General features: G+C 37.9%; 1 protein-coding gene across 1 annotated transcript in view; it reads left to right on the forward strand.

Annotated features, from left to right (window-relative positions):
- The first annotated feature begins 14,350 nt into the window (after positions 1–14,350).
- The window catches only part of LOC119799322 (Ig-like V-type domain-containing protein FAM187A), a 69,521-nt gene continuing 56,418 nt past the window's right edge, over positions 14,351–27,453 (forward strand). The window contains exon 1 of the mRNA XM_038309156.1: positions 14,351–14,466. Within this exon, the coding sequence (XP_038165084.1) occupies positions 14,389–14,466 (78 nt within the window). The 5' untranslated portion in view covers positions 14,351–14,388. The remainder of the gene's footprint in view (positions 14,467–27,453) is intronic.

Raw genomic sequence — 27,453 nt, forward strand, 5'->3', positions numbered from 1 at the left:
CAGTTAACATAATAGCACAAAAGGCAATAAACCAGTGGGATATAAGATTGCTGTTTTTGGTTGTTTTCTTGTTTTCCTGATTATTTGACTTATTAATTTTTGTAGAGTAGCATTAGTTTTGGTCCAAAGCCCCTGATAAGATAATTTGTTCGTGTGAAAGCTAAAAGATTAGTAGGCATTGACAATAACAATAGCTTCATTAAAATGTCATTTTAGAGAACATAAAAATGACAATAATTAAATGTAGCAATTCTTATTTAGATCTCCATATCCCTACTTGGACAAGTATTTTTAAAGAAGGGCAATTACCAATGCATAATACATGGGAGGCTGTTTAATAGTAAATTAGTGAGGTTAGAATTGATATAATAATTTCTGTTAAATTGTCATCTCTCTTGTTCTCCTGGATGTAAGAAATGTGAAATTTGCAACAGGCTGAATACAAGATGCTTAAAGCAGCTTACAGGAATGCAGTTTAAGATTTTTGTTTATTTAAAATGTACTGTAATTAAAACAACTTTGACTTTAGAAACCCTTTTATGTATCATACCCAGGATGTGATCCAGGTATAAACGAGTGGATAAACAGGGTAAAACATTAGGAGGAAAAATACTTATACTGTGCAAGAAATAAGCAATTACTTTCATTTTTTTTTCACAGTGTAAAAACTTAAAAAAAAAAATTTGTATTTTTTTTTCCTTCCTTACATTTAAAGGAGCATAGTCTCCTTATATGACATCCTCTATATATACATGTTTACTAAATGTAGTTCTCCTGAATGATAACCCTGTCCTGCTGAGTTACTATCTGGTATTTTGTATTTTACGATTTGTTTCTTCTTAGTTTGTTAGTAGTTGCGTGAACATTTACAAGAACATTGGAGGAATGATACTGCAGGTGTGTACAGGGGAGGAATTAGGATGTGATGGGCTAAGCCAGTTAGCACCTCCTTGTCGTGTTTTGAAATGAAACAAGAAAAATCCACGTTCCAGTGTGAATTCACTCCCCCCAAAAAAAATAATTTCAGGAGGGAAAAAAGACTAAAATAGCCCTCATACTACAGGATTTATTCTAGTGTTTACCAAAACAGGAGCTGCTGAGGTATTCAGATGTTGCTGTGGAGTTTGCATGGAGGGATGCATGTGAAAACGTCCTTATTAACACTGACACTAGCAATAGAAATGCTATTCTTAGTATTTGCAGTTTAGATAGAACCATAGATAGATAGATAGATAGATAGATAGATAGATAGATAGATAGATAGATAGATAGATAGATAGATAGATAGATAGATAGATAGATAGATACGTAGTCCAATGATAAGATTTTAGTCTTTTACTTTTTTATGTATTTAATTGTATTACCTCTTACCTTGATGCTGTGTCCCTGTCTGTGCTTGGTAGGAATATGAATTTTATTTCTCCTTGATGTTCTCATAGGTGGTTGTGGGAAGGATTAACTAGAGCTTAAAGTCGTTGTAGATTGGTTCATTTATTTTCTGTCGGTTGGCTTTCTGCCAGGCCGAGCGGCCACTTGTCTCTAATGTATTGCAGGACGGTCAGCCTCTGTTAAAGGAGCTGCCTTAGTTTCCACCATCTAATAGTTCCACGGTACTGTCAGCAGATACCACACATCTTTTTATGTCAGCTCTTGGCGCCCAGTGCTGGAATTCTATTTAGGCTGAAAAAAGACACACATTATCTGTCTTGATCTTTTGCATTTGTATTTGATATGTCTAATAGTGCCACAGCTTCATTATGTCCTTTCCCTTCCTGCCTTCTGTTTTCTCACTGAGGTTATTTAGAGACTTCATATGAGAATAATCTAATCCTCATATTCACCTCTGGATTTGCAACATTACAACAGCTTTTATTTCCTAAAAAGGTGTTTGGCCGTAAGAGGATAAAGTGGCACATCCCTATAAAGTACAATGATATAATTAGAATAATTCAAGCATGCGGTTTGGCTCACTTCTGTCTCTCTGGAGCAGAAAGGTACACTCTTGGCTTGGGAGTGTTAAGAGTTGTCACTATTTAATGTTGCCACCAACGAGATGTTGTTTTTAGGATAATATGTCAAATAACATTAAATATTGACATATAAATTTGTTTTTAATTTTTTTTTGTCTTCTGTTCAATTTCATTAGATTGATTAAAAGTTATCAGGACGGAAACATAAAACAGTAGGGGGCACCACATACCATGGAGAGACATAACAACAAAGTCAAGCAAATAATTGTACACTAATAAAAACTTATTAAAATTATCAATTTATTACAAAATAAAATGTTTGATTTTCTTAATCTTCACAGCTGATATCACATAAGCTTATAAAGTCTTGTTCACATAGAGATGTGTTGTCATGTTAGTCAACACTCAAATTCAAGTCAGTGTCTTTATATGTGCCTTAGATAACTTTGTTTACTAAAACAGACACGCATCAGGTTTCTGAGAGGAAAGTGATCAGAATAACTTCTGGTACTCTGCCTTCTTCTGCTTCCAGCCTCAGATTGAACAGACCCAGAATAAGGCTATATATAAAACATTATGTTTGTAAATGACTTGAACCTTTTATCTCATATTGCCTCACTCTGACTGATCGGCCTGGACTTTTTCATTTCAGACACAGACTCTTATCAGAGGATGACCTTTGATCTGCGGTATAAGCCTGTGGCATGAGCCTCCTCTGACAGAGGTTTGGTATCAGGTATCAAGTGTTTTTTTCCCCCCTAAAAATAACCTTTACCTTGAATATAGATACAATAAAAATCCTTAGCCTTACATAATCTCAATGAGTGCAACAGTGCAGATGGGTTTTTGTGGAAAAACAATAATCTATAACATGATAATTTAGCAATTATATATTATTTAGCAAATTATAATTATAACAATATTTCGATTCGTTTCATTTTCATATAATAAAACCTGCTGAACAGATCATACCAATTGTCAAATGCCCTCTAAAATTCTTTTAGTCGGCACAGGGGGGCACTAAAGCTTCATGTACTCACTCTGCACTGAGGTCTGTGCAAATTGTTTTTGCAGCAGATATTCACCAGCAGATACAATTAGGGTTTATTTGCATTCTTTGAACCTAAGTTCTGATTTACTGTCAAAAACATAACATCCAGGTGTAGTTTGCTTGATGTTCACAATTTAATCCCCCCGTTGCACAAGAAAATAGTTTAAGCAGACCTATGCTTTGTCTCAAGATAATTGGGATTCAGTTCTCCTCTGCTGGAATTGCCACCTGACTGCAGCCTGGACAGGGAGATTAGTTCTGGCGGGTAATCAGGACATAAAATCAGATGAGAGTAGTCGATCTTCACAGCTATGCTTAATTTCTGTCGTACACACAAATTGAATGAACTGATTTATCAAGAGTAGTGACAGAACTGTTTTTGTGAAAACATTTGCAGATTTGTGTAAAAAAGAAATAAAATAGATATTAAGGGGACCAAATTGAAAACATTTCATGTAGGTTTGGGAAGGAAGAAGAAAGTTAGATCACAATTGAAAATAAATAGCCTCTTTGCATGATCAGATTAGATCTGCAAAAATAAATTGCCCATGCTTCTATCTTATCCTCATTGTTGAGGTCGTTGTGACTTGTTGATAAGTATGTAAGGTACATGCAAAAATAACTAAATAAACTACAAAATAAATTAAAGAAGGCCAAACTGACATTTGGTTAGGTGTCTCCTCTATATTCTTGTCTTTCACCCACAGACATGAGGAGGTTTATCAGGTCGAGGAGGAAGTGAAACCTCCACCCATATTTGCAATAGAGGAAGCACAAACATTCACCCACGCATGACTCAGAATTAAACCACCACACATAGAGATAGTAATCAACACCAAAAAGCACAATGTTGCATATTACGACCTGTTCTCTTTGCTCTCATTAAAACCTTTGGTTTTAGGGCATGCCAGTGTCTTTCCCTTTGGCTTTTATTCCCTTTTTTATTCTAAAACCAAGAATCAAGTTAGCGGCTTCGGTATTACAAAATGTGAAAAAGTTCTAGTGGTCAAAACTCCACCTCAGTGCACGATATTCTGTGTTTTATGGCTGGAGCTGGTTTCATATTATTTCACTTTACAACCACAAAATAGAAAGCATTTCATTGGGACTATGTGTAACTAACCAGCAAAAAGTTGGACATAATGATTAGCAAAATCATTGATAAAGTAAAGTCTGGAAACAAGGCTTCACATTTTTTTTCTAAAAATACTACAACTAATAAAAACTATTAAGTATTGTTGTTATCTGTATTATACTTTACTTTACTTAATGACTTACTTTGCCTCAGAACTTTGTTAGAGAGCAAAGAGCTACAGAGAGCAAAGAGCTGCAGACTAGTTCAGGGATCTTCATCCACCTGAACTGACACACAGGCCTAGGAGAGAAGTAATCAGAGTAACAAGTTAAGAGATCCATGGCAAAGAAGGAAATAGTTAAATTAAATAAATGAAAAGTATAATTTGAATTCTACAATAGGCCATGTGGTAGAAGAACACACCTGAACCCACCATCAATAAATTGAGTTAGATACAGAAATATAAAAAAGATCAAGAAAATATAATAATTTCAAAATTTTGTAAATCAAGGAGGCAGGACTTAGGCCAATTCCATATAAACCTTGACAACCGATGGGCTGCTTTTTACTGACTAAGCTAAAACCTTTTCTTCCTAGTTTTCTCTTATTGTAAACAAAATATCTTCGCTAGAAAAGTTGCAAATCTTTTTTCTAAAAAGTCTGCTCTTTTTAAAATGAAAGCAACATATTTAAATTTGGGCCATTTAATAAATGCTACATTTATCAAATATATTCTGTAGTTATTTCCAGTTTTAATAAATTAACGATATATTTAAATAATTTCTTCTTTATATTGTGACATCCGTCACATCTGTCAATATGTTATATTGTGACATCTGTCACATCCATAGGATAGACCTGTTAGATGCAGCAAAAGACTTTTGACTTGGGCTGCTGAGATTCATCTCCAACAGGACAAAAACCTAAACATATAGTCAGAGGAACGATTAAAAAGTTTATATTAGAATACAGTATGTAAAAGAGTAGAAATAGCCCAGTCAAAGCCAAACCTAAAGTTAACAGAGAATCAGTGTTAAAGAGTTTTTATTTTCCCTCTCACTCAAAGTTATGCACTACTTTTAGATGGTCAGTAATGTAAAATACAACTGCTACAACTTTTTGCATTAATAGGACAAAATGTGAAAAAGTCCAAGTGTAAATACTCCTGCCAGGCACTATGGCGTAAGTGTTTTTAGGCGAAGTGGCGGTGAGAGGGATTGACTGGGTCCGAGCAGTAGTGACAGCAGCTCGGAAGGGCGTGAAAGAGACTGAAATATTGAAACTAATGCAAACAACAGTTGAATAATCCAGTATTTAATGTAATGTTTGGTCAGGTATCTTTCCTACCTGCTTTATCAGTACAAATATAAGCTCTTTTGAAATAAGGCTCATAGAATAAATGTACACAGGAACAAAGGACTTTTTTCTTTTCCCTTTAAAAAAAGGAAGATTTTTTTTCTGAAACAGTTCAAGATTGGACGCAAATGACGGCAGAATCGTTTCAATTAGACTCCTTTGTGCATGTCAAGCCCCCTCTCTGATGGAGGGCTGCATTCAGAAGAACATTTGAAGGAATTTGCTGGCTTCCTAAGGTAGATGGTGTTTCACAGATTGGTCTGAATCTGATGGTTTGCAGTATCATCATAATTAAATCAAAGTAGATTCAATTTTGTTACTGGTCTAAATCTAATTATGACTGCTGTGACTGGAATGAAATAATTCGTGACCCTCTTTGTTTTTATGTAAATTGCATTTAGCTGTCATTTTGTTTCCATTTGATGCTACATAATGAAATTTAACTGAATTGGATAAATTGGGCCCTGCAATGTACTGGTGACCTGTCCAGGCTGTACCCCACCTTTCACCCAGAGACAGCTGGAGACTGATACCAGCAGATGGATGGATGGATGGATGGATGGATGGATGGATGGATGGATGGATGGATGGATGGATGGATAAACTAGAGAACTGTTCTGTATATAGTAGAGCTTTGCATTCCTTAGTCTGTTTTTGTGAGAAGTTCATTTATACAGCTAGTGTTTTACCTGCTGCAGAAAAAGAGGTCAACATGTTTACAGTAGCACTGAAATCAAGATCTACTGCTACAGTTATTAATCAATATTATCTGAAATGGACAGTGAAATATTTTTTCTGTTCTTTTTTTTTTTTTTTTACATTTGTCACAAAACAAGTAATTATGTACTTGATGTTAATCCATCCCTTTCGGTGTGTTTGACATTGAGAACAGAATGAGAAAAAGAAGCTGAATATTAAAGCATACCAACTTTCAAATCCTTGCAACAGGATATTAAAACCAAGTTGTGCATGTCTGCATCCTCCTGTTTTTCTGTTGATTAACTTGAATTTAGGCTGGTGTCCAAAGAATGCTTCAGATTCCTTTGTGAAAGAAACTGCCTGCTCATAAGTAGGCCTACTTTCCAAGTAAAAACAACTTCAAGAGGAAGCAAAAAGGTAAGCAGAATACTCAGCAAGAAGAGAGCAGTTTTTAAATTTATTTTTGAGCATATTTCATAATAAAAGATTCAGCCATAGACAAATGTCATGTTGTCTCTCAAACTCAACACTCTGAACATACTGTAGAAAAAAGAGCTATTAGTTCTCTATAAGTAAAGGTTTTATTGTTATAACTTGCTGTTTATGCTTTGCAAACTTATATTGTATATAACTGAGATGTGTTGAACGTTCTGTATACTCTATGCCACTTTTATTGTGAACCTTGAAGGAAAGATACTTAAGAAATAAATTATTTTTTTCTTATCTTCAAACAGGTGTAGATAAGTCCCCACTCACTAAGCATACAAAATGTGCTGAATTGCACAAAGCATTCTTTGGTCAAACAGATAAAGGATCTACGACATCTTTTTTTTTTCCTTTGAATATTAAGTCCAGTAAAAGATTTTTTTATCAGAGAAAAATAAATCAGATGCAAAACATAAAAAGTCATCAACATCTCTTTACGACCTCATTTAATGTACATGATCAACATGACCTAGATTGTAGCCTAAACGGATGTACAGAATCTCACTGAAGAGTTTGTGAACATGAAGATCCTCTCATCTAGTTTGAGATCTCAGGTTTCTATTCGAGCTATAAGAATACAAAGTGATCTCCAGGGATGTCTTTAGGACCCTATATTTGGGGAGCTTAGATCCAGGTGAGATGCTTTAGTGCATGCACAATGTGCAGGCAAAACCTCCTCAGGTTAAGAGTCCTTACCAGATAGCTTTTACATGCAAAATGCTCTCCTTTGAGGTTTACTTTGTTTACATAACAGTCTCATGCTAGTCTAACTATGTATTATGCCTTTGTGAATAAATTACACGATATGCTATTTTAAGACACTCATGTCAACGCAGCTCTGTCTTTTTACTACATTACCTATTAATCAGTGTATATTTGCAATATTGAGCAAATAAAGTATTCTTTTCGAGATTTATTAATTGATTAGTTTAAAACGCTAAACTACTCTAAGATAAATAATTTCTAGACTTATAGTAACCGAACTCCCTCATATTTGCTCCATCATTCTCCTCTTTTATCAGGCTGTATACTGGAACTCCCCTGTACCATAATATCTTATATCAATCTATAAATCAGATGAAATAAATTTCACATTGAAAACAGAGCATTTAGACTGGGAGTGATAAACACTGTTTTAAACTACATAATGTAATAATAGAATGACACATCCAGGTTGTCATTCAGGTTAATTTAAGTATTTTATTCAGTAGATCTTAGTGCATTAAAATCAGGTAAGTCATAGGAAGGCATATGTTGGAAGATCTTTTTCAAGTGCACTGGGAGAGGCATGTGTTTTGCTAAAAAAGTGAATGTTTCATGCATTCTTTACATATTTTATGCATTTGGTTTCCACCAAAAGGCGAAATGTCATAATGGTTTTCTTTAAAACGCTATGGATGTCGTCACCAAGGTTTGTCAATTTATATAGTCTGGCTTTATCTTTACAAATATTATGATAAACATGAATGATGATATTTTTTTAATGAAACCCTAGCCCTGGATTTGGCAACCTTTAATACACAAAGAGGCACTTGAACCAACTTTTGATGGAAATGAAACACACGGAGGTACAAATTCTTTCTGATGTCTAAAATGAAGATAAAATAGTAATTTATCCGAAGTTTTTCCACTTTCAAGCTTTTTATAAACAACTGTAATGTATGGGTTATGAAATTCATGAAGTGGAGAGAAAATGAAATTTTGACTAGCAACAAGGCAGAAGGAACAACATGGGCATGCAGTGCATTCAGGAGATTCTTATAAAAGGAGGCAGGCTGGGTACATAAGCTCTTAGAGGAGAGCTGCAGGATAAGGATGAAAGAGCACATGAGCTGGCTCAAACCATGCAGTAGCCAGTGCAAACTGAGTTGCCTTGCAATTTTGTTGTGAAGTCAGGTCTGTATGTATTACTTGAGTGAGTTCATACATGTATCTGATCATTGCTAGATGGAAATATCAAAGTTGCAAACAACCCGCATATGTCAGTCCAGTCCTTGTACTGCTACGACAGATCAGTGTGTGTGTGTGTGTGTGTGTGTGTGTGTGTGTGTGTGTGTACGTGTTTATGCTATGGGGAGTTGTCATCTTCAGTCTGGCTGCGTCTTTGCTGGGTTCAAACCCAGTTTGGTGTAGTTGAATAAGTCAATGAATCTGTGTAAAAGAATTAAGTTGTAAAAATTTGTTTTTGTACATCAATTGTTTGTGGAGGTAATATATGGACAAAACTGATTAATGAGAATAAATCAGAAATAAGAGAGCCTGAGGTGAGGGGCTTAAACTATTTAATGAGGGCTGTGGGAAGAAAAGCAGCAATTTTTGTTTTCTGTTTCTTTGTTACATTGCTGGTAACTGGAGGGAGGCTGAGGCCCAGAGTATCTTGTACATGTTTAGTTTCTTTTGCACCCTGTTTTGAGTTTTTGAGCACAATAAATCACCAACACCGGTAACCCGACTGAGCCTGGATTCTTGGAGGCCAAAGAACCCCGTCACAGTGACCCAAATCATCACTGTTACTGTTATTATATAGTAAATTAAATCATTACTGTTAAATTGTATGTATTGTCCAATTGTTTATTTGAATTCTTATTCCAGATTAGTTGGAGACATACACTAGACTAGGCTATATCAGCCCCACCAAAAATATTTTTCACCAGCCGCCACTGCTTTCCACCTGTACATAACTGAGCATGCCTTCATGAGAACTGCAAATCTGCATTATTTCTACCTCAATAATTTAATATTAGACTACAGCTTCCAGCTCTTTTCAGACAGAGTTCATTTACAATGAAAAGGAGAGACTTTACCTGTTTGGAGATAAAGGTTCTGCTGACTGAGAGCTGACCAGCAGAATTAAGGGACCAGTAAAAGCCAAGCAGAGGAGAATTAACCACAAGAGCCGGAAATTAGGTATTGCTTGTTGGTTATACTGGTAAATATGAAAATTATGTCATGATTTAATTTAAGGTCTTACCCAAAAATGCAGAAGACCAAACAGAGAGACCAGGGAAAAGTTTAACAGGTTTATTAAGAATATGAGATGAGTTCTGTGGTGCTCAGAGTTGAATGAAATGAGTCCAGTGTGCTGCTCAGAACACTGCTCAATCTGGACTGAAAGTTGAGGGGAAGACACTGCGGTTAGTTCAGACTCAGTGGGAAATTTGAATCTTTGGTTTTAAATTGGAGGAATAGGTGGCAGACTCACTTCTCCAGGAAAAGGTGTCCTTTATGGAATCCACTCTGTGTGGAATGTACCAGAGATTGTCTTGTTTGGTGATGGGCGGACTGGGTTACTTAGACTGCGGTTGTTCCTTGGTGAATGGAGAAGCTTGATGAATGATTTCCTGCGGTACTTGAACGGGCTGTGGTGCAGATGAAAACTTTGCTCGGTGTGAAGCTCAAACGACCTCTTGGGGAAAGTGGATCCAAACTTCCTGTTTGAAGTGAACGGAGAAGCTGACTGCCTCTCAGATTTCCTGCGGTACTTGAACGGGCTGCGGTCCAGATGAAAACTTTGCTCGATGTGAAGCTCAAATGACCTCTTGGTGAAAGTGGATCCAAACTTCCTGTTTGGAACCCAGCTCAGTTAGAAACTCAGTTTAACCTTCCATAGAGAGAAGGTCCCAACAAATCCAGTTTGCAGGATGACTTCCTGCTGAGAGGCAAAGACAAAAACAAAGTTAAGACTCAGGTTGACTCAGCAAAACTCCGCTTGGCTAGAGTATCCAAAACTGGCAAACAAAAACTCAGGTTAGACTCTGCTAAACTAAGCATGGCTAGAGTACCCTGTATCAGCAAACACTGGCGTCGAGGTAGTGGCAGTCAGCAGCTTAAAGGAATAGTACACCCAAAACATGATTAGCCTTCATTTTCTACTCACCCCCATGCTGAACAACACTCTGGAGTACTTTTTTGATATCTCAAATGCATCTGGAGATCTGGGAGGCTTCTTGCTGTCTGCTGACATTCAAATAATGGAGGTGCCCAGCGCCCGAGGCAGAAAGGTCCATAAAAGTCCACAAAAAACGTTTCAATATTCCTCCATACTGCTCGTACAATGTATTCCAAGTTTCCTGAGTGGGTAGCATCCAGAATTTACTCGAAACGAAGTCATTTAAAATGTTTTTAGAGCATAAACAGTAGTGTATAGGATTTCCTGAAAGCGCGCACATGCGCGATCACGACGCTACGGAAGCCGGCAGACCAAACCAGCGCATTCAGCTCGGCAAAGAACTCATGCTCTTCCTCAACACTGAAGTCCTCAGACATTTTTCTTTCGTTGTTTCTTTCTTTGCACAGGTAAACAGCACATTTCTTCTTCTACGCTTGCATTATCGGCAGAGCAGACCCTGAATGCGCACTTTCATCTTGTTTGGTCTGCCGGCTTCCGTAGCGTCGTGATCGCGCATGTGCGCACTTTCAGGAAATCCTTTGAACTACTGTTTATGCTCTAAAAACATTCTAAATGACTTCGTTTCGAGTAAATTCTGGATGCTACCCACTCAGGACACTTGGAATACATTGGACGAGCAGTATGGAGGAATATTGACACGTTTTTTGTGGACTTTTATGGACCTTTCTGTCTCGGTCACCATAGACCTCCATTATTTGAATGTCAGCAGACAGCAAGAAGCCTCCCAGATCTCCAGATGCATTTGAGATATCAAAAAAGTACTCCAGGGTGTTGTTCAGCATGGGGGTGAGTAGAAAATGAAGGCTAATCATGTTTTGGGTGTACTATTCCTTTAAGAACACAGGTGTGCAGGGAGACCCAATGAGGACGGGGCACCACCTGGTGGAGGAGGAAAGGAAACACAAAAACAGACCACACAAACTGGATTCCTAAAAGGTTGCATATTTTATAAAGATGTAGCCTAAAAAAATTAAAACTGCTTCTAAGTAACAACAAAGGAAATCATTTTGTAAAAAACTTGGTTGAGCTTACTGATTACAGAGGACTCCCTTATCAAGTCTGGGGTACTGGTTAAATGTGTTGATGCCTGGGAGAAGATTAGAAATAGAAGAAAAATGGTGATTGCAACATTGTCTCCTACATCACTCCTATGGACAATTTAAGGACAAATTTGTTTGTACAAGCATTTCTTCCATGAGCCCGATGATACTAAACTAACTGACAAACAGTTGCTGCCCCACCTCAGCTGTTGAACTCATATGTAAGATTATCAGTATGTGCTCAAATATCTGCAAGCTCCCTTAAATTGGCCTGGCCAGCCAGACTGATTGTACGTGGAGTTTAATTCAGTCTGATAAATGGCCTTTGACTCAGGCCAGACCAATCACTGCTCAGGAGGTGGGACTTTATGATGTGTGACTCTCAGCACCAGAATTACCCAGAATACAGCAGCGCAAGATGCAATGAAAATTAAGAAAATGCTTGAGTGCACACCTTATATCTTCAGATTCTTTAGGCAGGAGCGGAAGAAATCGTTCACTGGAGAGTGTCTTCTGAGGCTTGATATATTTAATGGAATACAAAATTACAAAAACAGAGCGTGTTGGAGTTTTTGTGTCATATCTGTTGCTATCTGCTTGGTTCTAACCTAATGACGCTGACCATGTTGGTCCCACCTTTGAAATCAAGCTCTATCACCTCTAAAAGCCCTTGTCACACCTTGATGATTTAGACAGCGTATGCCTGACCTACGAAAAACCTGGCAGAAACGCTGCCATATGTTGGATAAGCTATGGGTAGATTTTGAATAAGTTATGAGCACGCTGAAGAACGCTGAATCACGCCGACATACGGCAGGTACATTGAGAAATTTTGAGCATACTGCATGTGAGTCTGATATAGTGAAAAAAATAGCAAATCTTCTTTTGGAAAGTAAGCTTGTATGACTGATGCAAACAGCAACTTTTAAACATAGCGTGCGGGGGAGGGCGAGAGTAGAAGGTTGTGCATATGCATTTTTTTAAGAGTGGAGAATGTGGGTCTTTTCAAAAGTTCGTGAAAATCCTCCACTATACCTTTAAGTGTCAGTTACTCATAAGTAACTTGTGCATAACTTATCAAGAACTTATCTCCAACACATGTCAACGTATTTGACATGTTCCAGATGACCGCTGAGCGTGTTTCTAATGTACAGCTACCGTATAATGCCGGCACGACACAGAATCTGCTGTGACTGTAAACCTTCTTTCTTTTTCTTTTTTCATTTTATTTATCTATTCTTTTTTTTGGTGGGCGGTAAACAGCAGTTAGGTTAATAGTTTGATCAAAGAACTTTCTGTTATTCAGGCTGGGTGCCTCCAGGCGCATTGCTGCCCCCCCTCAGGACACTGGCTAATGAAATTTCATGGGCAAATGCGCTGCCGTGCATTATGCATGAGTTAGGCTGTCATTGGACATAAGTTCTGAACTCGTTATGAATACACTATGTATACAGCGAAAATTGAAAAAATACATAGAACGTTCAGCGTATGCCAGCGTTTTAGAAGATTATCGCACGTCAGGCATATGCTGGCTAAATCGTCAAGGTGTGACAGGGGCTTTAGCAGACTAATACACTGTGTAAACGTTGGATCAGTATGGCTGGCCTGGCTACCCTTAAAGACTCAAACAAATATTTAAACCACATATTTGCTAAAGCTTACATATTTACATAAGCTATATAAAATGATGCACTATTTTTATTTTTTATGTCAACTATTGCCATTTTATTCACAGTTAGAATTGTTTATATTTGCTCAATAGCAAATAGTGAAGTTTTTTTTTCAAAATGTTCTCAAAATACGATGTTCATGAGAATCTCAATCAGAAAAACCTTTCTTGACAGGTAGTATTTTACACAGGATTTGTTTTTGTAATAAGGTGCTACACACAGACAAATAAATATACAGATGTCATTAATATATTCAGGAATATATAATTTATAATAAAAAAAATGCAAGTGGTATGGTAATGTTATAATGATAAAGATTAAGAGTGGAACCACATTCAGAGAAAGAACAAAATTTTGAACACAAACACACTGGAAGAGATTTTAAGTTTAGTTATCCTGTAATATGTAATATGCTCTGTACAGTTGCCTTTTTAAAATGTAGGACATAGCCACATATTGAACCCTTCCACAAGCTTTACACAGTGGCTTTCCTAAATGGGTCCATTCCTTCTCACAAGCGATTCAGGTTGGTTATCCATCATTATGGCAAACAATTTTACAGCTCTTCACATTTTTTATATGTGAATAAAATCAGTGCTTAGTCATGGCAGTTAAAAATAAATTGCCCTTGGGGACCTAAAAATGAGGTTAAAAAAGCTCTTTGTGTCAGGGTTTGTTTCGGCTACTGATCCACATGCAGGAAAATCTCACAGGACAGGAATTAGATGAATTAAGTTTATAGAGTACAATTTCTGAATGTGCAACACTGAATCTGGTCCAATCGCATTCGTGCAACAAATGGGGGGGCGGGATGGGGGGGGGGGGGGGGGGGGGGGGGGGCGGAAGCATGGGGAACTGAGAGAACTGTAGAAAGAATCAGGTGAGTTGAGAAATCCAGGTCGTTACCTGGGGGGAAGGGGGGAAATTAATCGATTTTATTTGGAAGAGGTTTAAAGGTCCACCAGTGGGAGATTGATGGTTTGTTTGGTTCACAGAAGGCAAGGAGAACAAAGGGTAATGAGACTAAATCAGCAATTGGCGAACAGGTAATGCAGTAGGCTAGGTCGCGGTTTTATAGTGTAGCCAGAGGAGCGCAGACCAGCACTCGGAATACAATCCAGATATCAGTAGATGTTCTTGGAAAAGCGGAGGTCAATTCACTGGGAACATGACCATGGGGAACTGAAAGACAGGTGGTTACCTTCAAAGGCGAGACACAGAAACTATTGGAGTGAATGCAGTAAATGGGGAGGCTAAGGTATTGCAATTGTTCATCAGTATAAATATCTTGGGTCTATCATAGATGACAAATTAACTTTCAACAGCAACACAGACATGCTATGTAAGAAAGGGCAGCAGCGCTTATACTGCCTGAGAAAGTTAGCCAGGTTTCAGGTTGACAAAACTCTAATGACCATGTTCTACAGATCTTTTATAGAGTCCATACTTACCTTCTCTGCCATCTGCTGGTACGCTCTTCTTAATGTAAAAAACAAAAATGCCATATCTAAGATTATTAAGGTGTGTATATCACGGGTGTTCAACAGAAAAACATGACTGAAATGTATGAAGATCAGGTAATCAGGAAGGCTGAGTCCATTTTGGATAATTATACCCATCCCCTACATAACGAATTTCAGTTCCTTCCCTCTGGTTCCCGTTTTAAATACCCACCAGTTCAGACCAACAGATACAAACACTCCTTTATTCCCTCTGCTCTTCAGCTGCTAAACTCTACCAGGAAAAGCAGATAGCCATATGTTGCATGCATTCAGGTCTATGCTCTCATTTGCACATATTTATTTACTTTTTATTATTTTTTACATATCTGTCTCTTTTATCCACCTTACTTTTATCTTTTTAAATATTTATGTGTCTCTTGTGCTTCTTTTATTTTTTATCTGTGATTTGTGAAATGTGAACATGTGTGTGAAAGGTGTACTACTACTGCACAAAACTGCCCATACTGGGACAAATAAAAGCTACTCAACTGAACTGAAGGTTAAAGCTTAGATTTGGTTCAACAGGGTCCTGAAATAGAGCCAAGAAAATGCTTAAAATGCTCAAGAAAATGCTTGAAAGGAGGCTTGACATTACCAGTGACGATTAACACCCAGGAGAAGAATAACAGGCTTCCTGCTCCTCTTATGCTGCTTGAAGAATTGATGGGCTGAACCATTGGGAAGGTGAAGCAGGAGAATGCACACCCAACCCAGTAGCCAGACTCCAGGAGGCCCTCTGGTTCAATGTTTTTCGGATAAAATTGTTTTAGAAATCTGTATATGTTTCTTCTTATTCTTTCTTAAAGGCAGGTCCTACCTATAAGAAAGCAACATTTGATTTGCAGTAAAAACTCAATTGATACCAAATAAAAAAGAAAAATGCTTTCTACAACAAAGCCAACTTTAATCGTGGCAGAGACAAAGTACGGTAGTAGGGAAGAGGGGGAGAAAAATTACTTTTCCTGAAATCAACCTTTAAAGGTCATGAGGAATTTTTATGCTTTTACCGAGCCATTTTCGCTTTTTATCACAACGTGTTCCTTCACGCTATGTTCTACCCTCCCTATGATGCAAGAACAGCTGGTGTGTTGGCCCTGTTGAACCAAATTAAACCAAACTCCCAGGAAGGAAATAGTTGACCTCAGTGTTTTTTAGCTGTACATGTCAGAGGAGAAATGATGTGGCACTTTAGCTGTTGCATTTAGTCCACATTACTCTTTCTAAAAGGACAAATACGTGACGTTATCTTGCAGCTGGCTAAAAGCAAAGCACAGCTGCAGCTGCCCATGGCTCCATCAAGCAGAGCTGAGGCTTGAAAGGTTATTTTCAGCTGTCTTGTATAGCTGTTGCTGGGTTTTGTTCATAATTTTAGTTTTTCAGATATGTCCATCTGTTTTTAGGTAGTTGGCTCCTGTAATAGATGACTAATGAAGGAACTTTAGTGCAAGCAAAGAGTGTGAAATTAAACTATACATGTATTCTATGCAACAGCCACTTCATGTTCAGTATATTCACATTCTATGAACAAGAAAAGAGAAACAAATTGTATTGTCGCTGATTCATCAGTGCCAGACTCTCTATCACCAGCTACCCAGTCAAGCAAGTACAGTCAGAGTTTGTTTATTTTCCCACTGTCAGTTTGCTTTCACACAGCGAATGTGTTTCAAGCTGAAATATCTTCTCGGTTTGTTGGTTGAAAACACAGACCAACCCAATCCAAACAAGGTCAACATTTCTCTGACACCCGCAGAATTGAAATGATCCAGCCTTCCCGACAGAGACTAATCCAGTCTGAAAGGAGCCTATAATTTATCATGCAATGATAGGTCAGATAACTGATGTGGAGGAGGATTCTGCAGAAGAATCCATGGAGTATTGGTTCATAGAAACCCATTCATGTACTGTACAGTAGCTTCCAAGTCTTAGCGGAAATCCAGTAAACAAGGTTAAAAAAGGTTATTTCAAAGTTATAAGTTAACACTGATGTTGATTTATATGGTATCTGCAAACAAAAGCAAAAAAACTCAGACAAACAGAGAAGCCTCTTATACATTAAACATGCACATAACACTTAAAACTTCAACCAGAATAAAATGGAGACCTATATTGCATACAGTGACAAATTTAATCGAATATATTTAACAGCTCAACATAAGAGAATTAGAATGAATCCAATAAATGAGTTCAGATCAGTTTACCTTTAATGCACATTGAGATTCATTCATTTATTATTCAAAAAACAAATAGTTTTGATTGAAAAATTGTCAAAACATATATTTTAGCTAAGGGCAAGATGTCATTATGGATTAAAAGTGACACACGAGGCATGATGTAGAAGAATCTTATCAATAAAGACAAAACTCAACCTCTAACATCCAAAAAATTAGTCTGTATCTGCTTGGAATGGCTATAGGTCATTGGCACATTAAAAATGATAACTCAAAGCCAGCACTGCTTTTAGAATATTGAATCAGAAAAAAGAAACTGAAAATGAAAGTCAGCTCAGTCTAATTACTATTTAAATGATTGAATTTCTGATAAATCTCCCAACTATTCAATGTTAAAATGGATAAACCTAATGGACCTCTGTTGCTCAGGGTGCCTACTTTCCTTCATCTCCTGCCTGTCACACCTGAGCATGTTAGTCAGGCTTGGAGGGTCACACTGAACTAAGTGCTATCGGTGTGACTCAGGCCAAATCAATGAGTATGTGTGCAAGTTGTGTGCATCGGGTTTCAGCTTTAATTTGTGATCCTCCATTCCACATTATCTTCTCCAGCCTATTTCTCAGGAGAGGAAGAAGTGTGTAGGTGTGTGTGTGTGTTTGCGTGCGTGAGTGTGTGAGTGTGCGAAGTTACAGAGGCTGGCAGAGAAAGTGAATTACAAAGATAGACTAGGCCTAGATTGACAGAGCAGCCTGCTGCACGAAGTGGAAGCACTTATTGCACGTCAAGACACAGTCTTTGTACAACATGTATTAACGCAGAGGTTGAATCTGCAGCCTCAGATCCAACTTATCACAAAGAAGCAGCTGTTTTATATTGTCTTTTTAAAATAACTATATAGTGATGGGTATGCGTTTATGAAAGTGCAATTGTTATTTTCCAAGTAGAAGTACACAACTACTCCACAATAAATCCTGAATGAGAGATGGCAACATTTTAGCTCTCCTACCGCTATGCTCAAATATAGTGAAAAAGATACCTCCCAGTTCCCTCAACCTTCAGCTTAAACATCTATGCTGCTTGGCATAAATTTCATCATCTGTACCTGAAAAGCACAGATCCCTCGCTCGTATTTTCTTCTAAATGTAGAGCTAAACACAGCAGTGAGATGAGCTACCAAACTCGGTTCTGGAGACTGACCTTTGGAGAGGATTTCGCTTTAGCAGATCCACTGCATACCATATGGGACTGTGACAGAGGCAGGGGCTTGGTTGGTAAATATCAAGTGATTTTTGCATGGGATACACCAGGGATGCAGCCGTAGAGTGGTAGACTCACATTGGGGGACCTTTAAATGGTAATATCAGCTTGCTAATCCTCATGCCTTCTCCCTCTCTTACAATCCTATTTCCTGTCAGCTTGCTATCGAATAAAATCCACAAGTGGAGTAAATGGTGCATATGCTGTACAGCTGGCTTTACGGGACTTTTTAGCTTCTGAGCTCATAGAAAAGATAATCACCTGCAAAAAAGAAGAAGAAGAAAAAAACCTATATCTTATAGAGCTTATTACCTGAATGTAAATGTGAAACATGAGGCCTGTATTTTTGACAGAAACTATAATATATCTGTAAATTTTCCCTGTGATTAATAGTCCTTAGTGCTTTAATGATCCATGCAGAGTCAAGACTAAAGCAAACTTGCTAAAGTAATGCTTATCAAAAGAGCTTATGGCTTCGGATGGTCTTCATATGGATCTTTTGTCTCACAGTTTTCTAGAGGTTCTTAGAATATCTGACAGCAGAGAGACCAGATCAGGTGAGGATAGTGACTGAAAGATTTTGAAGCACTTTGCTGGTTTCCTTAGCTGGACGACATTATACAGATTGACATGGATCTGATGGTTTGCAGTTGCATTATAATTGAATCAAAGTGGATTGAATTCTGTTACTGGACTGAATCTAATTATGCCTGCTGTGACTGGAATGAAATAATTTGTGACCCTTATTGTTTTTTAATGTAAATTGCATTTGGCTGCCATTTTGTTTTTATTTGATCCTACTAAATGATAGCAAAGATTAAGAGTTTAGGTTCAGCGTAAATTTATTTGCCTAAAGACTTGAGACTACTTAAATATTTTTGTCTTTAGGATCATCTGCTTTAGAACTGGCATCTATTTTTTTTGTGAAACACACACCCTTTACCAGAAAAAATACAATTAACTTTTTATCTTAATTTCCCCCTATATTTTAATTTTCCAGAGCACTCTTGATTCCTGGGGGCATCAGTGGCGTCAGATGTAGGCATTTTTTTTCTGAAATTGAAGAGTTGCAGTTCAAGCCCGACTCCGGCTTTCAATGTCATTGTGGCTTTGGGTAAGACACTTCCCTTACATTGTTTACTGATTGATGGTGGTCAGAGGAACGGATGGCGCCAGTGTACGCCAGCCTTGCTTCTGTCAGTGAAACCCAGGGCAGCTGTGGCAACATTATAGTTTTCAATCATTATTTGTGGATGAGTGTGAATGGGTGAATAACTGAGTGTAAAGCACTCTGGTCAAGTCTCCTGACTTTAAAAAAGGCTTGAAAAGTATGAATATTTACCATTTCTACAATTTCCCCATTGTGGGACAATAAAGGCATTTTTCTTTTTCTTGTACATTTTGAATAAAAAAAAAGAAGTCTCTTTTAAAAGGGAAAAAACAAAATAACAAAAAATATGATGATAGCATATCATGTAATGCTATCAGCGTTTTATTGATTCCTAGTTTTCTTTTGTTTTTAAGAAGAGTGCCTCACTAAGTTCTGTGTCTCCTTTCTGCCCCTATCCCCAGTTATTAAAGGTTGAAGCCCAGTTGTTCTGCTGGAGATTTCTTTATCTTACCCGTTGCCAGTTTAGAACCCAAAGGGCTAAACGTAAAAACAATTTTAGGGCCTGATCTTTAAAAGGGTTGTATGTATTAAAAACATGTGGTTACTTTTTTCACACATAGAGTAGTTCTTCATAGAAAGCGAAAAGCAATTTGCAAGTGCAATTCAGCAGGAAGCCCATGCTAATCTTTTTGCGTGTGTCCCCTCATAAATGTGCAGGTCATATTCTAACAACCAGACTGGAAACATTTATGGGTGAAAGTCATGCAAATGTGAATGTTTACTAGGCCCAAATCCTGCAGTTCTTGGGTCTATATTTAATATGTTTTAAAGCCATGTGTTAGCTCACAAAATAATTTCTTTTTTTCCAGCTTTTATTGTCATTACACTGTCACAAGTACAGAGCAATGAAATTCACTCTCTGCATTTAACCCATGCCCTTAGGGAGCAGTGGGCTGCTATTGTGCAGGACCCAGGGAGCAGTTTGGGGTTAAGGGTGTTGCTCAGGAACCCAGAGTGGAGGTTGTGGGGATCGAAGTGGGTACTTGCAACCTTCTCAGAGCACAAGCGCACTGCCCTAACCAATAGGTCAACACTCCCATATTTCAGTGGACACCATGGTGACTAATGAGAAAATAAAACAACTCAGAAAAATTTACATTTTTTTGAAGAGTCTTTGCATTTGTAAACAAATTTGGATTGTCAGATGTAAAAACAGTGGAATTGCAGGAGAAATACTTTTACACAGCCCAATGATGCAGGGGAAGGAGTTCCATATGCAGTTAAACCGAAACAAGAAACGCCATAACTGAATTTACAAATGCGTCTGAAAGTGCACTTCTATAACAACAGAGATTTTTTTCCCTTCCGGTTTGACACTTTCAGATGCACAGGTAGGTGGAACCTCTTCTTAAGACCATGGTCACCTGACCAACACCTGACTTAAAAACTTAAGTAAGGTCAATTTATAATAACTGAGAAAAATTCTTTATGTCCTCCTTGAGATTTTCTTCTGTAGAGCAATATTGGCACTAGAGGGAGGCTCACAGATGTTTCAGGCCCGTGTGGCAACTCAGTGGATGTGAGTGGAGATGTATCAGTTGTGAAAAAAGGTCTTGAGCTGATTTCTACAAAGCAATGGAGAGGAAGCCCAGTAGGTGAAATTGGAGTTACCAGAAGAAAGAAGCTACCAACTGTGGCCATTGTGAAAAACTGCATAGGTGAGTTAGTTGAATTAGTAGCTTGCATTTGCCACAAAAAATTACACAAAAAGGATCTCTCAATAAATCAAAATACTGACCAATGGAAGAAGACAGAAAAAAAGTAATCCATGGAAATTAAAGCTGGGAAAAAATGCCAAATACAAACATTAAGCATCATTCACATGACCGCTACATTGGAATGATCTCAACCAGGTTGCTTTTTTTGTTTAGTTAGCATATTATTCTTGCTAATCTGACCTTTCCCAAACAGGAAACATGTAAGTTAGATTAGAGGACCACTTAATTCAATTACTGTCTGATTTAAGTCCTAATGATTTACCGGAGGCCTGTTCTGCTAGAATTGTCTGTAGACCTCAGACCAAAGTATTTATTCATTGAAATAAGACACTCCGTAAGTCAAAGCTCATTTGCATGAATAATTATTGTTATAGCCAGTCAAGAGAAAATTTAGTGAGGAAGGAGCAGATGATTTGGACAACAATAAGAACTTGTCAAAGCTGTGTAATCAAACTAACGGTGTGTGAGAATTCTTTCCTTTTGTCATCAGCCATGGTTATGTCCATCTGGGGCCAGAATTCTGACCTTGATTTAATCACCTAATTCAAGGCTCTGGTTGTACAATATATGATTACATATATTTTTGAATTAATGCTAAATCTTTTTTAAAGGCGTCATGGACGGAAAAGGATAAATCACATTTGGAATATTTTGCAGAAAGCTTGGTTAGAGAACCTTCTCCAATAGTTATGTGTTGAATCTGTTCTGAGGAGTTATTTGAAAGAGGAAATCAACACCTGACCCCCTGGTTGGTCGCAAGACAAGTCTGGGTAATATATTCTGTCAGAGCATGTTCACCACATTGTCTGTAATCCTGTCAGTCTATCTCCATCTCACACCCAGCAGGAGCCCTGGTCGTACTCACACCCTGTTGCGTGACAGGATAATGATACGCTGTGACAGATTCGGTGTGTTTAGGAGGAAGAGTTTGTGAAACAGGAAGGAGAAGCTGTCCAAAACCCTTTGTAGCTTAATCTGAGCCATTGAAGAAAATTAGTAATGTTTTATTTGGTCATGTGAGTCAAAGAAAACTGTTCAAGGACAGAACTGCATTTTTTAAGCAACTGCATATTAGAAAAATAATTCAACAAGGAAAAAGACAAGTACATACATTGCTCTGAAAAAGTTTGTGATTCATTCTTTGTGCTTTTTCATCCTCTGAGTGATGAAATTATCAGATAAATGTACATTTCAGACAAAGATACCTTGAAAAATAATAAAAAAAAAGATTTATTAAAGAGGCGTTCTGTTGAAACAAACCTGGCCCAATGTGAAAATGCTTTTGCCCCATGTATCTAATAATTCTCTATTAGGTTTTTATCATCAAAAGTTTACCAAATTGGAGAATATTATATTTTGTTTCTGAATTTGGGCCCACTCCCATTTGCTGAATAGTTGTAACTGACACAAAGAGGAGGGTTTGGATTGTTAAAGTATTTCTAATTTTTAAATCATAAATAGCCACGGCACTGACCTGCTTGAATGAGTCATTAATGCAATCTTGGATTATTTAAGTTGACAACTACTGCTGGCAAACTTGGTGACATTTTCATGTTTTTTTCCATTTGATTTACATAGGGTTCAATCAGAAAAACTCAGAGAAAAGACAATTAGCAGAAATGTATTGATACAATTACTTGGTCTTTGCCTTTTCAGAAATTTGGAGGAAACATAGCGCCGAAATTTGATAGATATACATGAACAGGAGTAAATAACTTGGCTGTTTCCCCCCCAGGCCTGAAACTTGTGGTGGACTGGATAGAGTTGAGGTAGTGAAGATTGCTGGTTAGGGAGACGGTATGCTAAGCTTCATGGGGTGATCCGGTGGACTGCATGAGCTGATACTAGAGAAGATGGAAGATGGAAGTCCAGTTTGGATAACACAGGTGGAGATGACCTATTCTGAATGAGCAAGCACGAAGCAACAGTGGAGAGGAACAACTCCCCATCAGGTAGAACTCCTGGCAAAACCAGACTCAACAAGGTGGTATTCTGCCGGACTGGCTGAAATGAGAAGCGCAATGCAGTAGCAGTCCGGGAGTAATGAAACTCTGATGAAGTTTTAGCAACGATGGTGGAGGAGGGGCTGGAGGTGAGTTGAAACTGGGTCATCTGATTGAAGTCACACAGTGCAATCACTACCTGCACACTAGGTAGCAGACAAGTTGCGGATTGGAGGCCTTTTAAGATGAACTTTGGATGCCGATTGGCTATCGTGGAGGTGTGGTTCAAAGCTGATGGGCTGTGTCGCAGGTGAATGTAGGCAAGCAATCAGTTTATTCAGTTGAACTTCCGCCTAGGCTTCATACTTTTCGATACTCTGAAAAGTATTGAAAATCAGCTACTGTGTCCACACACAATACTAACTCAGTGATGTATCAATACTGAAATACTAGTTTTGTTTGCTTCTCGGCTCACAGCAAGTAAGCCCAATATACAGACAAACAGACAGTAGGATATTTCAAAAAAAATTTATTTAATTTCTAATGTTTTTTGTGTTGGGGAGTCAAAGACGTTAAAGCCCTAAAGACTGAAGAACAGGCAGGAGATCAGATCCAAGCAGACAGAGGAAGGCAGGATAATCCAGACGGCAAATCCAGTATTGAGGAGATTTACAGGAGTCAGGGCTGGAACATCAGAGACCCGACAAAGTACCAAAGAGAAATCCAGGACGGTGCCAGGAAGCAGTTCCAAGTACGGTCAACAGGCAGAATCCAGCAGAAGTCCAAAGACAGGTCAGGCGAACAGATCAGAAAGGGAACAGGAATGCTCAGAGAACCAAAGGCAGAAGAGGCAATCAGAAAATACCAATACTCCCTAGAAGACTCTCACCAAAGGCTTGAATAATCTGGCACTGATGACTGGAAGCAGGCATGTAAATAGAGACTGTAGTAGGTGACGCAGAGGAGCGGTGATAAGAAACTGGGCGGTGCTAAGCAGGTGAATGGAATTAATATCATCGCCTAGATCATGTTAGATTGCAAATTTTTATTATTTTTCATTTTAAATGCATTTGTTATTTTCACATTAAATGAATAAGCAACCTCAAAATATTGTCCAATTGTGTTATATTTGTGGTATGCATTTCAAATTTATTTTACATTTACTTAACTAATAGAACTGTTGTAATTGAGGTTGCGTTAAAAAGGCGTGTTCCACGTTGAGATTAAAAAATGTGCATTGTTCATGATAATACGTGATAAACGTATTTTTTTGGCGTATTTTTTTTTAGGCATATTTTACTCCCACGGTACCGTCAATTGTATTGAGTATTGACTATCTTACTGGGTAATAACATCTTAGACTTGTGTATATTTCTTAAGACATTTCCATTTCTAAAGTGCAGCAGTGATAAAATGTAAAAATGGTTATAAAATGTAAACATAAGACTGGTATATGATTTACATTTTTTCCAACATTCAGCACGTTTTTCCCATTTCATTTAATATTCAGCAGTCTAATGGCAGTGGGGAAGAAGCTGTTTTGGAATCTGCTTGAACTGCATCTGATGCTCCGAAGACTCTTCCTATAGGGTGGCAGGGAGAACAGTTAATGGTTGGGGTGTGAGGGGTCAGTGATGATGTTACGGGCTCGGGACATGCAGAGCTGGGATGAAATTTATTTTATGGAAGAAAGAGGAGCCCCAATCATCTTCTTTGCAGTTCTAACTACTCTCCTCACGTTCTTCCAGTATGCAGCATTGCAGCCTCCACACCACACAGTGAGACTGCTGGTCAGAACGCTCTCTATGGTGCTTCTGCAGAAGGTTATGACGATGCTTAGATTATAAGGGGATACTCCAGAAACACTGTTTATTCTGTTAATGATGCCATAGGATAGGAAGATTTATTAACATACAGGGGTTGTTCCCACTGCTACAGTACATTACCTTTCAATGGTCTGTAAAAGATTAATAATAACACCTTGTAGATCAAAGGACTATTGAATTCAAACTTACCTTGCTTGTAAAAAAAATATTTCGGCTCAATATCTTGCTTTTTTTTATCTGTGTTTTTTTTTCTTTTTCAAATTCAACACTTTAGGAACATACCATATTCAGATTTCCTGTTCTTTTGAGTAGAATTGCAGAGCACTTGTACTTCAGAATAGCTTTTCAGGACCAATTGCTTAGCTAGTTTTATTTTTCAAATGGGTCCAGGCTTTCACTTTAATACAACATGATTATGTAAGATTAATGACTGCATCAGTTTCAAAGAGTCAGTCTGTGGCCTCACAGCAAATTCACCACTTTTTACCATCGAATTTTTCTCTTCTCTATTTTTAGTAAACAAACCTTTATCAGTATCCTTAGCTTTAAGATGATAGTATTCACACGGCATGAAGTGTTGGTGAAATAATACCATCTTAAATCATGCCAGTGGCCCAAGAGAGTAGTGAAGCATCAGTATCTGAGTGACTGTTGAGGTTTAATGTGAAAGAAGACTGTAGGGAGCAGAGAAATGTCTCTTTCCCCAAATACAGTTTTATATGGATTCAAACAAGTAGCCATAAATTAACTTTAGCTTCCTCAATGTATTGTGTTCACCAAGACATCTAAACATTTAAGTCCAGAGCCTGTAACACTTTTGAGACCCTTGATCCAGAGCTCAAAACTATTCCGGTGACTAGTAAAATTGCCATCTGAATCACGGCGTGTCCATGTAATGTTAGCCAGTTTATCAATCTCTGTAATGAACCAGGACTAGAGCATATATATCTGCTGTTTCACACATAAGTCAATGATTTGGCAAAGGAATTTGATCTGCCATCTGTATGAGGTTCAGAACAAGGTGCATTTATTTCTTACAGAGCATGAGCTCCAGCTGAAGCTGACAGGTTAATACAACCTGCATATTTGAAAAACAGAATGGGCTTATCCTGTCATTGCAAGACAAAACTCTATTAGTAAATCATAGAATCCATGCAAGCCCAGTACTGAATTGGATTTAGTTGAAAATGAGCAGGTCAGATATTTTTTCTGAGTGGTGGGATTTTACACAGGAATATTAAATCAGTATCTGGGTGATGAAATTATTAACTCCTGAACATTTATTAGCTTATTTTTCCCTTTTTTGTAGCAGCCAGCCTGGTTTTATTTTCAGGCCATTCGTCATTTTGTTGCTTTGGGTTATGAAATTGATTTTTCATCCTCTGAAACTAATATAAATAAAATTTGAAGCTTACTTCAAAATAAACCATTAGTTCTCCAGTCTTCAATAGGAAAAAGAAACAGTTATTAACATGGGGGAAATATCTCCATTGACATTCACCAGTTGTTCAACTACAAAGGAAATGTTACTTGAACTTAAATGAATTGCTTGATTTGGTCATGAGTAATTGAAAGAAGTTGCTCCAACTTAATTCATTAAGGTTGAACTTAAAAAAATAAAATTGGACAAACTTAAATAAATTACTTGTTACACATTGAAGCAAATAATATAAGTTGGAGCAGCATTTTCCTTTTAGAATGGACAAAGGGACCCTCAGCAATAGGTGTCAACATCAGTGCTGTGCTTGCTGTTGGTTGTGTGCTGCTACTACTTACTGCTTAACAGAGCACTTCGCTCTCAATCTGCAGGTTTACTAGTGGTTCATAGAATTTTTAAAAGTAGAATGAAGGCAGATCTTTTAGCTATCAGGCTCCTCTCCTGTGGAACCAACTACCAGTTTCGGTCCATGAGGCAGACACCCTCTCTACTTTTAAGGCTAGGCTTAAAACTTTCCTTTTTGATAAAGCTTATAGTTAGAGCGGCTCAGGTTATCCTAAGCTATCTCTATAGTTATGCTGCTATAGGTTTAGACTTCTGGAGGACATAGGGACCCCCATTTCATCATTCTGCTTCATTCTATCTCTATTCTCCCACTCTGCAGAATCTGTTAGTTCAATCTTTAACATTCTGCTCTCTCTGTTTTTTTCTCATAGTAGCTTTGCCTCGTCTGTTCTGTTTAGCTGTGACACTATCCTGGAGAGAAATACACTATATTGCCAAAAGTATTTGCTCACCCATCCAAATTATTGGAATCAGGTGTTCCAATCACTTCCATGGCCACAGGTGTATAAATTCAAGCACCTAGGCATGCAGACTGTTTTTACAAACATTTGTGAAAGAATGGGTCGCTCTCAGGAGCTCAGTGAATTCCAGCGTGGAACTGTGATAGGATGCCACCTGTGCAACAAATCCAGTCGTGAAATTTCCTCGCTCCTAAATATTCCACAGTCAACTGTCAGCTGTATTATAAGAAAATGGAAGTGTTTGGGAACGACAGCAACTCAGCCACGAAGTGGTAGGCCACGTAAACTGACGGAGCGGGGTCAGCGGATGCTGACGCGCATAGTGCGAAGAGGTCGCCAACTTTCTGCAGAGTCAATCACTACAGAC

The sequence above is a fragment of the Cyprinodon tularosa genome, unplaced genomic scaffold (genome assembly GCF_016077235.1).
Source record: "Cyprinodon tularosa strain WSP-4 unplaced genomic scaffold, ASM1607723v1 ctg66, whole genome shotgun sequence".
Classification (NCBI taxonomy): domain Eukaryota; kingdom Metazoa; phylum Chordata; class Actinopteri; order Cyprinodontiformes; family Cyprinodontidae; genus Cyprinodon; species Cyprinodon tularosa.